General features: G+C 56.7%; 1 protein-coding gene across 1 annotated transcript; it reads left to right on the top strand.

Moving 5' to 3' along the window:
• Positions 1 to 8,744: 8,744 nt before the first annotated feature.
• Fxyd2 (FXYD domain containing ion transport regulator 2) lies at positions 8,745 to 13,066 on the top strand. Its single transcript, XM_027930716.2, has 6 exons — positions 8,745 to 9,034; positions 10,708 to 10,746; positions 10,963 to 11,037; positions 12,318 to 12,354; positions 12,484 to 12,514; positions 12,814 to 13,066. Exons 1-5 carry the CDS (start codon positions 8,899 to 8,901, stop codon positions 12,506 to 12,508), a joined length of 312 nt encoding a protein of 103 aa, XP_027786517.1. The 5' UTR covers positions 8,745 to 8,898; the 3' UTR covers positions 12,509 to 12,514; positions 12,814 to 13,066.
• Positions 13,067 to 16,630: the final 3,564 nt, after the last annotated feature.

Raw genomic sequence — 16,630 nt, 5'->3', positions numbered from 1 at the left:
AAACAAAACCCCAAATATCCCAATCAATAAATGGGCAAAGGAACTGAAGAGACACTTCACAGAAGAAAAAATACACTCATCAACAAATAGATGTAAAAATGTTCAACATCTCTAGCAATTATAGAAATTCAAATTAAAACTACACTGAGATTCCATCTCACTCCAGTCAGAATGGCAATTATCAAGAATACAAACCACAATAAATGTTGGTGAGGATGTTGGCAAAAAGGTGCACAAATACATGGCTGGTGGGACTGCAAATTGGTGCAACCACTCTGGAAAGCAATATGGAGATTCCTCAGAAAACTGGGAATGGGACCACCATTTGACCCAGCTATCCCATTCCTCAGCATATACCCAAAGGACTTAAAATCAGCATACTATAGTGACTCAGCCACATCAATGTTTATACTAGCTTAATTCACAATAGCTAAACCGTGGAACCAACCAAGGTGCCCTTCAATAGATGAATGGATAAAGAAAATGTGGTATGTATATACAATGGAATATTGCTCACACATAAAGAAGAATGAAATTATGGCATTTGCCGGTAAAGGGATGGAACTGGAGAATATTATGCTAAGCGAAATAAGCCAATACCAAAGAATTAAAGGCCAGATGTTCTCTCTGATATGTGGATGCTGACTCACAATAGGCAGGGGGGAAGAAGAAGTGGAGGTTCACTGGATTGGAAAGGGGATAGTGATGGGAAGGAAGGGGATGGGATTGGGAAGGACAGTAGAATGAGTCCGAGATAACTTTGCCATGTTCACGTATGAAGACTCGGCCAGTGTGACTCCACATCATGTGCAACCACAAGGATGGGAAGTTATACTCTATGTATGTATGAAATGTCAAAATACAGTCTGTCCGTATAACTAAAAAAATAAATAAATAATTTTTTTTTCTGCTATATGAAATGTAAAATAAAGAAAGGAAAAGAACTCACATCTGCACTGTAACTCACCCCCTGGGAGGGACCCAACCTGCATTCTCCCAGCCTCCAAGCACAAAAGTCGGCTTCTACTTGAGACTTGGTTTGATGTGGCAACGGTAACTTGGCTGAATGGGAGAGTTGCCACACCATGAGGTGCCACTTCCCAGAAATGGACGCCAAGTCCCCTCATCTCAGTGACTCCTTCCAGCTATTCCCTGTGGAGGTATTTAACACCACTATTAAAACAGGTCAGTTTGCCTCGTGGGCCTTCAGGGGCTGGGGCCCTCCCATCTCTCTGGGTTTTTTGCAGTTTGTAGATTTTAGAACTTGCCAGATTGTTCTCGGAAGAGGCTGAGGCAGTGTGCCAGCAGCAGGGAGGGCAGGTGGGGAAGGGGATGCCAGGCTGACACATACCCCAAGGTCACCAGACACTTGTCCCCTCCTCCAGGGGGGGAGGGCTGTGCCGGCCGGGATCCCAGGCTGGCAGGGGCACTGGCAGGACGAGGTGGGAGGGAGCTCTCCAGCTCTGTCTGGTTCACCCCACTTTGTCCCTGGCTACTCTGCTTTACCCAGGGCCCAGGAAAGAAAAGAGAGGTCATGTGTGTTTGCCTGAGCCAGGGCAGGAGCTTTGGAAATACCTGTCTCCAGGCCACAAAGAGAAGGAACGGTCACCTCCTGCCATTAGCGAGATTCATTGCCGTCACACCTGAGCTCCGGGGGGCAGACTCAGCCAGCTCAAGCCAACCAACTATTGATTTTATGGAGCCGGCCCCAGCCCCGTGGGCAGCTGCCAAGGCAGGGACAGCAGGCAGGGGATGCTGGGACCAGGTGTCTTGAAGGGCTCGGTGTGGCGGGGCTGGGGGTGGGCTCCTGCCCCTGGGCTCACCTGCCCCTCTCTCCTGGGGCCCCGGAGCCTCGCCTGTCAGTTTTTTCCTGCAGTGAGCGGATCTTCCTCCACAGGCTAGGCAGGGCCTCCTGCTAGCTGTGTGGCTCTGGAAGGTCACGGAGCCTCAGTGTTCTCAGCAGCAAAGTGGATTCATCTGCTTCTTGTTCCCTCCCTGGGTCAAATGAGTCTGTGACATAAAAACACTTTGAAAATCCCACCTGCGGGTATCACGTTATCAATCCAACATCACCATCGGCTGCTTATCTCCTCTCTCCCTGCCAGCAGGGCCTCCTGTCTGTTAGATGTGGGTCCAGCGTCATCCTTGGCCCATCTCCCCTGCAGTTCCCACCCCCTGTTAATAGCAGCCACAAAGGTTGCCTAGATGAGTTGTCGGGAAGAGCAAAGCAGATCTTTGGAATTCTCTGGAACCAGGACAGGGATGGGATTGTTGCTATGTCAGGAAAGCTGGGTTCTGTAAAGATAGGAAGGATGAACGGATAACCACGATCCAGCCCTCCCAGAGCCAGAGAGACTCTGCGATTTGTGCAATAAATGAAAAGAGTGACCGCAAAGCCACAGGCGAGCTGTTGGAGTCCGGTCTGCGGGTTCCAGAGGCGGTGGAGGCAGGGAAGGCTGTGAGGGGAAGGCTTGCTGGAGGGGATGGGGAAGGAGAGCTTCTAGAGGGAAGGGCCACTGCCGAGCAATGGCCTTGGTTCCAGGTGAACGCCAGGCATGAGTTCCGAGGAAAGTCAAGAATGCATTTCTCTCCAGGGTATTCGCTGTGGGGGAGGCGGGTGGAATGGGTTTGACCTTGTCACCAGCTAGTGACTTTGACTCTAGAGTACATTGCCCTTTGGCAGCTCCCAGGACCTCTGTGCCCCATAGTTGGGGCCATCTTGAAGCCAACACTTAAGGAACGGACCCTTTGGGGCCCACCTCCTTCCTCCCAGCCCCACCATATAAGACCCCAGTGAGCTGGCATCTGTAGGCAAAGCAGGTGACAGGAGCCAGCGTGTCACAAATGTTGCCTAGAAGAGCCACCACCATTCCTGCGCAGTAGGCACGCACGCCATGCACCTGTGGATGAATGGGAGCCAGGGGTCGGAGCTTTGCAGGGGTTTCTAGCTCCTGCCCCCTCAAAGCCCCATTCAGCTGTGAGCCAAAACCAAGAGGGATTGATCTGGGGGCCTAGAGTTCAAGGCTGGGGACTCTGACATGCAGACCCTGCAAAGCCCAGGGCAGGTGGGACTGGCGAGTCCTGTCTTTGGGAAGGCCTCTGCGCTGGTGGTTCAACTGAGCACCAGGGAGACCAAGGTCAGCTGGACGTCCCAGTTGTTACTCCCACCCCAGGCTGCTGCTGAGACTTCAGAGTCAGGGCATGGGTGGAGGGTGCTGCTTGGGGGAGACAGAGGAGACTGAGGCTAATAGCTGAAGTCAGTGTCCCATTTGGCATGATGGTGCTGAAAGAGGGATCCAGGGGTGAGACCACCCCTCCACCTCCAAAAGACTCCCAGGTCCTGGGTCTTGAAGGGACAGGTGGGCACAGCTGGATTGTCCCTCCAGCTCCAGCTTGAAACAAGCAAAGAGCGACAGCGGAGGTCTCTGCCTGCCCTGGAGCCTGGCTGGGACTGCAGCACAGGGGTGTCTCCACCCCAGCTGGTCCCAACACCCCAAGGAAACCTGCAAGAGCAAGAACCGAGGCCAGAGCCAGCGGGGGACAACTGTCACCTTGGTTTGTCTGGGAGGCAAGGAAGGTTGGGACAGTGATGGGGGCTGGCAGGGGTCAGCAAGGGGAGGATGCTCCCAGGAAGCCTGCTGCAGAGGTCACCACTTGGACTGAGCCAGGCGAAGGGACTGGAGTGAGTATCCTTGTCCCCTGGGGCCAGCTGGGGCTCACGACCTTCTTTGGCCAAGCGCTTTATCTGTATCACCTCTTCCTACAGCGACCCTGCGAGGTAGGTGGTTTCCCATTTTACAGATGGCAGGGGACAAGAAGGACACCAAAGAGATGTCCTTCCCCAGTGTCCTGCAGTCCAAAGCGCAGGGTCAGGATGCAAGGGGATTTAAGTCCCTGAGGGTCTGGGCACCTCTGTAAGCAGAGACACGTGGGAGGAGATGTTCCTGAGCTGCCCTCAGGTAACATGGTCCAGGGGTGGAAGGGCCAGGCCCTCTCTGCAGGACAGTAGGATGTCTCAGAGAAGGCTCCTTGTCCCCAGTGCAAAGTAGGCCCTGAGGATGACCTTGGCCAGCTGGGGGAGGACAAGGAAGAAGCCTTGGAGTGAGGAGAGAGGGTGGGAGCTCTGCCACTCTCAGCCAACATCATTCGGGTTCCCAGGCTCCGGGAGGAGCCCATGGTGGGGGGGGGTGGCAGGAGAGGAGGCAAGAGGAGTGACAGCGAAGCCCCAGAGGAGCGGCGGGCAAGGTTGGGGTGCTGACCTTGCCCACAGCTGCCTGTCGGGGAGAGTGCAGCTACCGGGCTGATGGGAGGAGGCTGCCTAGCCCTGGGCTCCCAGCACCACCCACAGGATGCCCTTCCCCTCTCTGCGGCTGACTCATTCATTTAAAAAACTCAGGGTCCACTATGTGCCGTGCCAGGCACTGGGGACCCAGGAATGAGCACACACACACACAGGGGTTTACATTCTAGTTGGGAGAAAGAGCAGATAAGGACAATGTTTAACTTGTCAGAAATAAGTGCTGCCCACAAAAAAAGCCAGCTGGGAGGGGGTTTGTAGTATTTTGCAGAGAAGGGCGTGGGAATTTTAGACAGCGATGCCAAGAAGGGTGGTCTGAGTCAGGTACAGGAGGAAAGGCCTGAGGATAGCAAGAGTTTAGCCAGGAAGCTCACTGGAGGACCAGTACTCAGGAAGAAAACAGCCTGTGCAAAGGTCCTGAGACAGAATGGAGCTCTGGGTGGTCAAAGGACCATCCAGGGGACCAGTAAGCTGGAATAGAGAGATGGGCAGAGAGATGAGAGAATGTTCAGAGGGCTCACTGGAGTGACAGTAAGAAGGGCCTCTCAGGACACCAAAGGACTTCAGGGTATACTCTGAGCCCTCAGATTTTGAGCAAGAGAGCAAACCATTTTTTTCAAGTGAGGGGATTGGGTGGGATGGCCTTGAAGCCCTCCTCTGTGGGACACAACACCTTTGTTCACAGCATCTGGGTTGGGGAGGGAACTCCGGGGAGCAGAGGGGCACAGCTCAGATCAACAAAATTTTCTAGGCCAGTGATAAAGTGTGTGAACCTGGCCACCTTGAACGTCCCATCCAGCCCCGAGGCCTAGACACTTCTCCAGGGGCCCAGTTGGGGAATTTCCACTCACAGCTCTGGGCTCTGATGCAGTTTCCATCTGGGAACACATGACAAGGCCACTGGGCAGGGGTGCGGAGACCAGGAAGGGTGGGAGGACCTGGAGCCGGCTGCCCCTGCGAACTTCGCCCCCCCAGGGAGCCCCCTCAAGGCAGCCCGCTCTCCACTTCAGAGGGTTTTCCAGCCCAGGCAGCTTCCTGTGGTCACTAGTCCCCCATCAGAGGCCAGCTGTGAGTGACCAGACCCGGCACCTCCTAGACTCTGCTGCTCTGGGTCCGTGCTAAGACGGCCACGCCAGGGTGACCGCAGGGGCCAGAGGGAGACCTGTGGTCTGCCTGCACAGAGGCTCCTTGTGGCAGCTCGCCTTGGGCCCGTCACGGTGGCCAGGGAGTGGGCAGCCTGCGTCTCCCCTGTGGGCTCCCAGCTCCATCCCTGCCCTGAGAACCCAAGAAGCGCTACCTTCTGGCTGTGCCCCTCTGGCACCCAGGGGAGCCCAAGAGGCCTCGGTAAGCGCAGTCCCCTCTGGAGGAGTCCTCTGAGGTGTGGCGGCAGGTCTGAGACCCCAACCTGACATCACATCGCCAGTCCCTGGGGCTGGGCGAGGAGCCCCGTGGAGGAAGGGCAGCTCTGGCCCCAGCTGTTTCCCACTCGCTACCCAACTAACGACCCAGGAGGCGGCCACTGCCTCCACCCCCAGGACCAAGTGAACACCACCCCTGCCTCATCAGGGGCACTTCCCCGGGGCTACTGCCAATCCATCCAGTCTCAGGAGCTTCTTAGCAACAAAATGAGACCTGGAGGCGAGAGACATCAGGGCAAAGGCCAATAGGGTCAGAGGATAAAGGTGCCTCTCATCCTGCCCACCCCAGAAAGGCTCAGGGGACCCACACATGCCCTTGAGGACCAGGGCCGGAGCAGCGCTGGCCAGTGTCCTCCTGGCGAGCCGTGCCATCAAGATCCCGGGACAAGGGAGCAGTGTGGGGCTGAGGTGGGCGTTGCTGGCGCTCACAGCTGGCCCTCCTCGCGCCAGGTGGAAATCAGAGAATCTCCCCCAGCCCACGTGGATCCCGTGCCCCAACCTGCCCAGACAGGTGAGCACAAGGTGAGCGCTCCCTTGGCAGCCCCTCCTCCTGCCTCCTTTCTTCCTGTCTGTGGGCTCAGGTGACGCAGGGGGAGGGAGGAGGCCACTCCTCCCATCCAGACCCCAGGACGCTGCACTTCACGGCTCTCCTGCATCCTTGACCACAGCCCGCAGCTCCTGCCATGGACAGGTGGTACCCAGGTGAGTGCCCCAAGCCCTGTCCCTCCCTGTGGCCTCAGGCTCTGACTTGGAGGCCACCCCATCACTCAAATGCCCCAGGCAGCTCCCCAGAGGCACAGGAAATGCAGCGGTGAGGAGAGGGACAATATCCAAACAGAGGCACCCGGGTGCAGAGTCCTGGGTCTGCTGTGGTGTGGACAGAGCGTCTCTGAGCCACGGAGCTGGGAAAATGTCTGGTCCAGCCGCCTCCTCCTCAGGCTGTCTGTCTGTCCATCCACCCGGGCAGGAACCCAGAAGCCAGATGGCTGACTTCAGATCTTGGCCCCCCCCCCCCCCCGCCCCCCGCAGCTTCCTGCCCTCCGGAGAGTCACTGAACTCCTGTCTCAGGGTCTTCCTCCAGAAAACAGGATGATAGCAAGGCCTTCTCTACCTTAGACAGCAGAGCCCCGATTGAGGAGTAAATTTCCATAAAGCGTTTGGAACAGTGCCTGGAGGAGTTCCGAAATGCATCTGTCAACCAGCCTGCTCCGCGACTCTGTCTGCCTGTCGGTCTGTCAGTCATCTGTTAAAATTTCTACCTATTTTTTTCATCCCTTATTATTCCAGAATAGATCCACAATGGCTTGCAAAAATAAACAAAATCCACTGAGGTAACTGGTCTGCCAAGTGGGGGTCACAGCACTGCCCTGGCCACCTCCAGGGGTGGCGCAGGGACCAAGGATTCTTTCTCTGTACAACCAGAGCTAACTTGGATTCCACGGGGACAGTGCCTGGGAAGAGGTTGGCCCGTGGTCCGCCCTCGCTAAGCTCTGGTCATAGTCTCATGAGTACTTGTCACTTGGCTCTGCAAGCAGAAGGGCTCTGAGTGGGGTCTGTGGGATCATGACCTTCTCCCCATCTCACTGGCTCATGCTCATTTGCAATGGAGGGTGTCGGCTTTTCTGTGTCCAACAGCAAATGTCAGGCGGAAGGTTAAAGCCCGTCATTTCTCACCCAATGCAAACACAGCAGTGACCGCAGTGACACTTGTTGTGAGCCAGGTCCTCTGCTCCTCAGGCTCTCACCTGGGCCTGGCAGCCACCCTAGGTGGTGGGGGCCATGCCCACTGTGTGGATGAGGAGCCGAGTCACAGAGAGGCAAGCAGGTGGACAGGAGCCCCACAATGAGCCAAGGGAGGACCCGGGTGCGAATCTGGCCACTGCTCCAGGAGCACATGCCCTCAGAAGGACTCTACTGGCCCTGGAGGCCCCTGGCCCCTGCCTCGGCCCTTTGGCATCCATTGTGCATTAGCCTCTTTGGAGGCAGATGCAGTCAGTCAGAACTCACAGGAGTGGAGGACCCGGCCCCGGAGCCCCCGGGGAGAAGGTCACGTGCCATGGGGGGACAGCCTGGGAGGGGTGGGGAAAGTGTCTGACCCCTGAAACCAAAGACTGACCAACCGTCTCCCCGTGCCCCTTGAGGGCTGTGTGACCTTGGGCGAGGCTCCGACCTCGAGGTTCACGTTCATCTGTAAAATTGGGCGCAGGCAGGGCTCAAGGAGCTGCCAGCCAGGAAGTCGCTCTGTGAACCATAAAGCAAAGTGTTGCCTCTGGGATAAGCGCGGGCCCCTGCCTGAAGGAGGAGACAGTGTGTGCTGGACAAGTGGCATGGGGACAGCTTGAGAGCAGGAGTTTCATGGTAGAGGAAGGAAGCATCAGGGTAGCAGAGAAAGAACCATCAGTCAGGGATGGCTGGAGCCTTCCAACTGAGGCATGCATGCCGGAGGAACCTCAATGGATGGAAAAGATATCACGGGGCAGGGCCTTCCAGGGCAGCCGAGGCCTGGCCACCTTGTAGCTGTCCAAGGCTGGGGCTGCTGGTTGGCTCAGGGGAGTCCTTGAGGGCTAGAGTGGGAAGGGGAGAGTGCGACACCGGGACCCACTCGGGAAAGCCCTGATGCTAAGAAATAGGGGCCATCTTGCTGGGCACCATGGTGCATGACTGTAATCCCAGCGGCTCAGGAGGCTGAGGCAGGAGGATTGTGAGTCCAAAGACAGCCTCAGCAACAGGGAAGCTCTAAGAACTCAGTGAGACCCTGTCTCAAAATAAAATATAAAAAGGGGGTGGAGATGTGGCTCTGTGGTCAAGTGCCCCTGGGTTTAATCCCTTGTACCAAAAAAAAAAAAAAAAAAAAAGAAAGAAAGAAAGAAAAAGAAACAGCAGCCACTACAGTGGCGTTCTTGGGCTGGGAAGGTGGCCACTGCTGGGGGGCTCCCAAGGACAGTGCAAGCTGAGCAGTCTGAAACTTCCCCTTCCCCCCCACGCCCCAGCTGTGGCTCCTCCCGCTGTGGAAGAACACCAAGGCTGGCCTGGCCTGGCCCTTCTCTGGAAACTTCCTCTGGGAGGGCTGGAAGCTGAGCCAGCCTCCCCAGCCTCCCCCTGGAGCCTCAGAGCCTCAGCGGGAGCCCTCCGTCCACACTGCAGCTTTCTGGTGACCAGGGTAAATATTACCTGGTACTGTTAATGTTTAATGCCCCCACGTCGTCCCCGGCCACCACACGGCAGACGTTCTCCCCAAAGCAGAGGCAGCAGGAAAAGGGTAGTGGGGACAGGCCCCCGCTGGCTGGGGAAATGGCAGTGTTGGCAACGACAGACGACGGTGAGTGTTTCTGTGTGTGTGTGTGTGTGAAGCCGGGTGACCCTGCTGGGGCCACCGCTGGAGGGGTGACCCCGCTCTTCCCTCTCCTGCCTCTCAGGGTAGCCCCCTCCTCCATGGGCCAGCCTCTTTGCTAAGAAAATCTGCATTTTGAAAGGGGACCCTGCCTTCACGCCAAGGAAGACTGGTTCAAAGGGCGGGACTGGGGGCAGTAGGTGGAGCTGGAGGGGGATGAGTGTCCCTCTTTGGCTCTCTGAAAGCGCCATCCTGGCCAGTGCATCTTCCTAGGCCATCTGAGCTCAGGGTGCTCTGGGAAGAAGCAGGCCTGGGGGTCAGCCTTCCTAGGGTAAGAGTCACCCAAGTTCAGCACACACTCCCCAGAGGCATCAGGTGGTGGGGGACTCGGGCCTGGAGCCCAACAGGGGCAGCTGCTGACCAAGGCGGGTTCTGAGCCAGACCTAGAGGAGGGGGAGGGGCTCATTCATGAGTAAAGGAGGCGGTTTCCTGAGTGGGGAGGGGACTCCTAGTGTGGGTCTAGCTGGCTCTGACACTACCTCCCTGTGTGACCTTGAACAAAACCTGGACTGAATCTGGGGAGATGACCTTAAAGGCTTTCTGCCTGGGGATGGGGGCCTGATTGCTCACAGACTTTCCTTGACCTCTGACCCTCCTGAGCAACCAGGCACCAACCCCTCCTGGCCTGAACCTTCCTGACCAAGGGTCTGGCCACGGGGGACATCAGGGCTCATGGGGACCTCGAGGCTACCTCTGCCCAGGGCACAGGGCAGGAAAGGGGGCAGCTCCAGGGATGGCTGGCCACCTTGTAGCTGTCCAAGGGCAAGTGAACTCAGCTCAGGGGGAAGTCGGGCAGAGCTGTGACATCTGCTGGTTACAGGATTGGGGCAGCCACAGGAGGCAGAGGCAGCCAGACAACTTTGACTGGAAAGTTCTCTGAGAAGCAGCATAGCATCTTGATACAGCCACTTCCTTCCTGGGTTCAAATCCCAGCTCTGCCCCTTACTTGCTGTGTGACTGAGTAGCTTACTTACCCTTTCTGTGCATTCATCTTCTTGTGGATCATACTGGGAAATATCAGTGGCTCTGGGTAAATAAGTTAATGTTCTGTGTTCTGCTAACTTTAGCCTGGTACCTGTAAGTTCTTTATATTAATGTCTTTTAAGTAAATTTGCTCACCCCTGAGGATGGTAATGTAGGAAAACAGAGTCTAGAAAGGAGTCAAGCCCCAGTTCGGCCTCCAGCTTCCCTGGAACTTCACACAAGCCTCCCACTAGGCCCCAGTTCCCTCCTTCTGTTCTGTGAACTCAGAGGCTGAGTTTTATTCATTGGTTCATTGCACAGAGGTCTGCTAAGGGCACGTGGTGGACAATTGGTGGGAAGAGATCCTGCTGGAGACTCTCAAGGGAACAGCTCCTTGGCCTTCCCTTACTGGAGTGTGAGGCAGAAAGCAGAAAGGCCCCCAGGATGGACCCTCTTGGGGTCCCCAGGCAGCCTAGGGCAGGTGCCCCCTCTGGCCTCCTCCTTCCAGGGCCTATTGCCCAGCTTCCCTGGACCCTGGGGGGCTAGCTGGGAGAGCAGGGTCTGGCTGGGAGGCGGAGGACTGCAATCTCCGCCTGTGACTTCCCTTCCCCTCATTCCACCTCTGGCTCTCTCCTCAGGTGGCAGCCCCAAGGGGGACGTGGACCCATTCTACTATGGTAAGCCTGGCCACCCACCCCTCCTCCCGGCCCTTCCGGAGTCTTGCCCTCCCCCACCTCCTGGCCCAGCAGCTGGCCCCAGCTCTGACTCTGTCATATCCCCCTTCTGACGGCCCCCAGTCACCACGGGGCTGCTGCTGGGGGGGGGGGCGCGGGGAGGGCTGCCGAGAGATGACTCATACCCCATGTCGCCTCTCATGCTCTCTCTTTCCTGAGACTATGAGACTGTCCGGAACGGGGGCCTGATCTTCGCTGGCCTGGCCTTCGTCGTGGGACTGATCATCCTACTCAGTAAGTGCGGTGGCCTTGTGTTGGAAGAGAGGCGCTGGTTAGGGCACAGTGACTTGCCAAGTCCCCAAGGGCGGAGTGAATCTCCAGCCCCGCCCGCTGGCCCTGCAGGACTGGGAGGGAAGTGCACCCTCTAGTGGGCCCTGGAGGAGCTGCAGGGAACTTGCGGCGGGGCGGGGATGGGGGAGGTGGGGAGCGGAAATGAGAGGGCCAGGCAAGGGGAGCCCCGCACCTGCCCTGATTTGTGCTCACTCTTAGATGTGAACTGCATATCAGCCCATTTAATCATCTGAGCCCCACTGAGGGAGGCCACCACTGTCAGCATGTGACACATGAAAAATCAGGCCACCCAGAGAGGTGCAGCTGTTCATGAGGAGCAGAGCTGGATTCAACCAAACCCAGGGGTGTCGCTTGTCTGACCCCGCGGCTGGAAAGCAAGCGTGGCTGGGAGCCAGACCCCTGGGCGCTGCTGTCACCTTCCACAGACCCCAGTCCCTGGGCCTCAGTTTGTTCATCTGTTAAATAGGGATGATCCCTCCCACCTGCCTCTAGATTAGGGCTTGCACTAAAGACATGGCATCAAGAACGGGCTTTAAGAAGGGTCCAGTGTGGACATGGAGCATTCTGGGTGAGAAAGGCCTGGATTTCTCCCATCCCCAGCAGGTGCTTAATAAATGCTTGTCGACCTGTTTTGCAACCAAAAGAAAAACATCAGATGCATAATTAGTGAAAAGGAGACCCCTTGTGTAGCAGACACACCTCTGTGTTCTAGAATGCTGGCACAGTCACACTCACTGTCACTGCATCTACAGGACTCAGTCTGCAGGAATAGCTGGTCTCCCCACTGCGCCCCATGGGAGCTCCTCCAGGGTGGCACTGTGTAGTGGCTGAGCACACAGGTGCCGGAGGTCAATGGGCCTGTGCAGGGACCTCAGCTTTGGGCTTACAGGCACCCTTCTCCGAGCACGTACTGAGCAGCTACTATGTGCCCAGCATTGAGCTGGGAGCACCACAAGGCCCAGTCTCAGGGGCCATGCTCGACGGGCTCACAGTCCACTACAGATCGGCTGCCTAAATATTTGGCTGGCTGGCTGGCTGGCTGGGGCTCTTGAATGCTTATTGTCCAGCCCCCTGTAAAGAGAGAGAATCAAATGTGGTCTTCCAGCCCCACACTGTGGTCATGCTGGCAGGAGGGAGGGAGGAGACTGGAAGAACCAAGTCTTCCAGGGTCTCCTTGGGAAGGGAGAGGTCAGCGAATACGGATCCTCCTTTCTCTTTTCAAGGCAGAAGATTCCGCTGTGGGGGCAACAGGAAGCCTCGGTGAGTGATGCCTGGGGAAACCCAGAGGGGGGCAAGCCGGGAAGAAGGGACAACTGAAGCTGAGGTATTGAGAGGGGGTCCCAGCTCAGGCACCTCCCACTGACCGAGTCTTTGTTCCTCCCATCCCAGGCAAGTCAGTGAGGACATGCTGTAGCGAGAGGTATGTCTGTATGTCTGTCTGCAAGGGACAGGAGGGGCGGGCAGGGCATGGCCAGGGAGGGGTCCAAGGGAGGAGGGCAGGGCCGGGCACAACAACCCAGGAAGAATCTCAGGGTCATCTGAGCAGCCAGGTGGGCTGTCTCCATCACCTGTTTTTGATCGCCACGCGCCTGGCGTGAAGTAGGTGACAAGCAGAGACTGCAGAGGGGCCCCACAGAGCATTAAGTCAGACAAGGAGGAAACAAGACTCCCGACCTGTGCCACCGTCCTCCCTGCCTGAATGCTGCTGTGTCCTTGCAGGGTCTGCTGTGCCCATCACGGCCAGGGGGCTGGCTAGGAGGCCAAGGATGCCCCATCTTCCCTGGGCTGTTGACCTTTGTCCCTGCACTGCCGGTTCACAGGCTGGAGGAAACGCCAGGCTCGGTGTGATTCCTGCATGGGCGACTGTGTCACCGCCTCCTGCCTCCTGCTGCCCCCACGCCTCTTCCCTCACCTCCCCCCACCCTTCCATCCCATAACTACCACAGCCCCCTGTTCCCAGATGGAGTACAAATGCAGCCTGGTCTTGGTTTGGTTTTCAATGACTCTTGCCGCCACCCACCTGCCTGCAAAAGCAAGTTGAGTGTTGACCTCCGCAGGCGTCTCTCCGCTGGCCCCTGACCAGCGGGATCCCTAGGGACAGAAGCCTCAGTCTAGCTCCTGAATGCCTGACGAAGTCTGAAAGTCCATAGGTTCAAAGTCTCTGGGTCTTTTGGGTTCTGCTAAGGCCTCTGCCCGACACGGGGTGCTGCTCTTGGAAGCCTGGAAGCTTCTGCGTGGGAATTACTATGGAGATGTCCCGGGCTGCCCAGGCTGGAGCTGTTTGTGCCACATTCATGTGCTCCGCCCTTCCCCCAAGTGCACCACTGTGCCAGGCAGGCAGCTCTGCTCCCCCTGACCTTGGGCATCAGCACTCTCCCTTCTCCCCCCACCAACCCTTGTGCTCAGCTCAGGCCACACCTTTCTGCTCGTGGGGCCAGGAGACCCCAGCTGCACCCACTCCCACCAGCTGTGTGGGTGCTGGGTCCGTCAATCCAGGGCCCGGGGCTGGGTGGGCAGCAAGGGTAAGCCCACTGCAACTGCTTGCTCCAGCCCCTGTTGGTTCAGGGACCCACTCAGGGCAGACTCAGCCTGGAAGGTGTCAGACAACCTCACCTACTTGTGCCCACATCCCCAGTGCTGCACCCAGGCTGTTCAGGGCGCCCCCTTCTGGGAGTCTGCATTCAGGACAGAGCCCAGCTCCCCCTCCCTCCCTCCTCATACAGGAAGGATGGTGGGATCAGGGCACCCTGGTGTCTGATTCGTCATCTGGATCTGCCAGCATCCTAGGGGGCCTGGGGGGGGGGCATGGGCAGAACCAACAGCACCAAGGACAGCGGCATGCTGGGCTTCAAATGGAACAAGCTATTCTTGGGACCAGGGGCAGGGTGACCACTACTGTCCTTGGGAATTAAACTTTGTCCTAATCCAGTGCTCCTAGGCCCTGAAGACCACCAGCCCTCATGGAATCACAGAAGGCTTGCTCCTTAGAGAGCGAAATATACACACCCTCATTTACAGGACAGGACACTGAGGCCCCAGGAGAGACAGTGACTTTGTCCAGAGTGACTCTTCCAGCCACACTGACACCCAGGTTTGGAAGGCTCCCCACCACCCACCTGTGCACCTGAAGAGCTAAGGGGAGAGAGAGAGAGGTCTAAATGGTGAGTGGGGGGGGGGGGTCTCCAGAGGAGCCCAGGAGCCATGAAGGGAAGAGCCTGGCTACTCATCTCAGCACCAAGGTCTCTGATGTTGGCTTACTGACGACTAAATGTGACGGTCACACCATTAAATAAAATATGGTATTACCATGCAGGAGACAGGGCCACACCTGAGCACCTGTGTGAGGGTAGGAGATGCAGCAGGTCCAGTTAAGAGGGCTTTCAGGAGGAAGTGGGCTCCCAAAGCTTCCCACATATAGCCAAAGGCAAGTGGGAAAAGGAGGTATTCCAGGCCTGGACCCACCCAGAGAGCAGAGCAATGGAGAGGAGTCATTTCTAGAACATTCTATTTAAGCCTATAACACTGAAAAGGAACCCAGTCCTGGGTGGTCACTTCCTGATCAGCCTGACTAGAGGCCTTCCTCCCTCTCCTTTTACCACCAGATGCCCAGGATCCCCTCGAGGCCTGCTGGATATGAAGCTTGGGGTGGGCCCGTATTCTGAGGCCTAGCAAACTCCCTAGTGGCCCTAAGGAGAAGCCAGAGCTGAGAACCACTGCCCCAGGGGACATTCTGAGTCTGTGACCTGCTCTCTGGCCAGGACTCTTGGGAACATTTTCCTTCCCTCTCCATGAAGGTCACATGATCTGTAGTCACTGAACTTTCACTTTATTTTGGAACTTTCCACAGTTCAAACCTGTATTGAGTCACAAGAACAACCAAGTCAGGAAGCAAGAATGAATTACTGTCCATCAAACAGCTGGGACACAGCCCCTGTCCGGGGTGCAATTCCCACTATCACCACCAGAGGGAACCAGTGCCCTACTCGGAATCCCCTCCAATGGCTTTTTTGCAAAACAGTCTTTCCAAGGGTCTTTGCCAGGGAGGAGGGGGCACCCGAATAGTCTGCCATGCACCCCGATTTCCTGGAAAAGCCCTGAGCTCTTTTCATTCTGTCTGTATACCCCATGCCTGCCTCCTGTCTCAGGGACAGTACTTGCCCTGCTGTATAGTAATTCTTGGCTGCCGGATCTTGAGCCCCACTCCTTCCAGAGCAGAAGCCATATATGATCTACACTTTCCCGAAGGCTGGGACAGCCATGAAACTTCGAACCCCATAGTTTGAGTCAACATCTTGATCAGGACCCTGGTAGGGACACACCAAGCAGGGACCCTTGTGAGGTGGGGGGAGAGGAGGTGGGTTGCCGGGTGCAGCCCCAGCTGTGGATTCTGATGGGATCCTCGGGGCAGCATGGTTTTCAAACTTTCCCAGGTGACTTCAATGTGGAGTTGAAAGTCAAGGCCAATCAAGGTGAAAGCCAAAGTGGGCAGGCTGGGTGGGGGAGGGGAGCTTTCTGTTGAGGGGCACAAAGCTCAGCCTTGCCCCATCTGTGTCATCCCAGCTCCCCCAAGAGAGTGCTTCTCAGGACAACAAAGGCCAAAAAATGCTGGCGTTGGGCAGTGGGGCCACAGGGCCTTTGCCTGGCCTGCCTTCCTTACAACACTCTCAGCAAAAACTGGACACAAAGTCCTGGGTGGGCAAAGGATTAGCCCTGTCCCATGCTCAAACCACAAACTATGAATGAATGAACATTTTTTGATCCAATTCATAGTAGCTGAAATTTCCAGAAGTGTTATTGGCCTTCCATCTATTCACTCAGAAGGATGCCTTTGCTTTTTAAATTCATAAAACATTGAAGTGATTTAAAAATAATCCACAGCCCACTCTCACCCAGCCTCTGTCCATCCCACAGACAGGGGGACTCGCAGTGAGAACAAAAAGCCCGCACTGGGATGACATCCTTGGCTGGGAGGCCTGGGCAGAGCCTCTCCTTCCTGGACTGGGTTTGCTCATCAGAGCAGCCAGGCAGAGGCTGGGGCTGAGGCTGGTATTCTGTCCAGAGTGAGGTGCTACCGGCACGAGCCTCCAACTTTTCTAAATGCCTTGGGACCTTGAAGGAGACCCTTCCCCTGCCCAGCAATCTTGAACTCTCCCAGGTCGAGGAAGGGTGCCCCAAAGAACTGGCCTTGAGTAGCTCGCTGGCTACTTTAGTTAAAGGAGAGGGCACCCTGGGCATTGGGGGGGTACCCACGTAGTGGGGGTTGAATCTTCCTGAGGTCCACACGCCTCCTTTCTCCTCTTCGCTCCTGGGGAATGGGGCTGCTACCAGGAGATGCGTCTCCTCCCTGTCCATCCTCTGCCCCAGACGGCTGAGCTCTGAACTGCAGTACCGCTGTGGCCTCTTGGGGAGGGTAACCTGCTCCTCCCTGGGGACCCATTCTTCAGCCACCTGGCCAGGCCAGGGGAGATCAGAGACAATTACGGTGTCCACGCGACGCTTCCATGGCAGCTGGGAAGATGTCAGACCTGGGCTTCAG

This window comes from Marmota flaviventris, chromosome 9 (assembly GCF_047511675.1).
Source record: "Marmota flaviventris isolate mMarFla1 chromosome 9, mMarFla1.hap1, whole genome shotgun sequence".
Lineage (NCBI taxonomy): Eukaryota > Metazoa > Chordata > Mammalia > Rodentia > Sciuridae > Marmota > Marmota flaviventris.
The sequence above is the reverse complement of the archived record's forward strand: the minus strand, read 5'-3'. Positions and strand labels throughout refer to the sequence as shown.

Excerpts from the sequence above, each read along its gene's own strand:
- Fxyd2 (XM_027930716.2), top strand. The coding sequence starts at position 8,899 with ATGTTTAATGCCCCCACGTCGTCCCCGGCCACCACACGGCAGACGTTC. Across the intron at positions 10,747-10,962 it reads CGTGGACCCATTCTACTATG|ACTATGAGACTGTCCGGAAC; the intron begins GTAAGCCTGGCC and ends CTCTTTCCTGAG. Across the intron at positions 11,038-12,317 it reads GGGACTGATCATCCTACTCA|GCAGAAGATTCCGCTGTGGG; the intron begins GTAAGTGCGGTG and ends TCTCTTTTCAAG.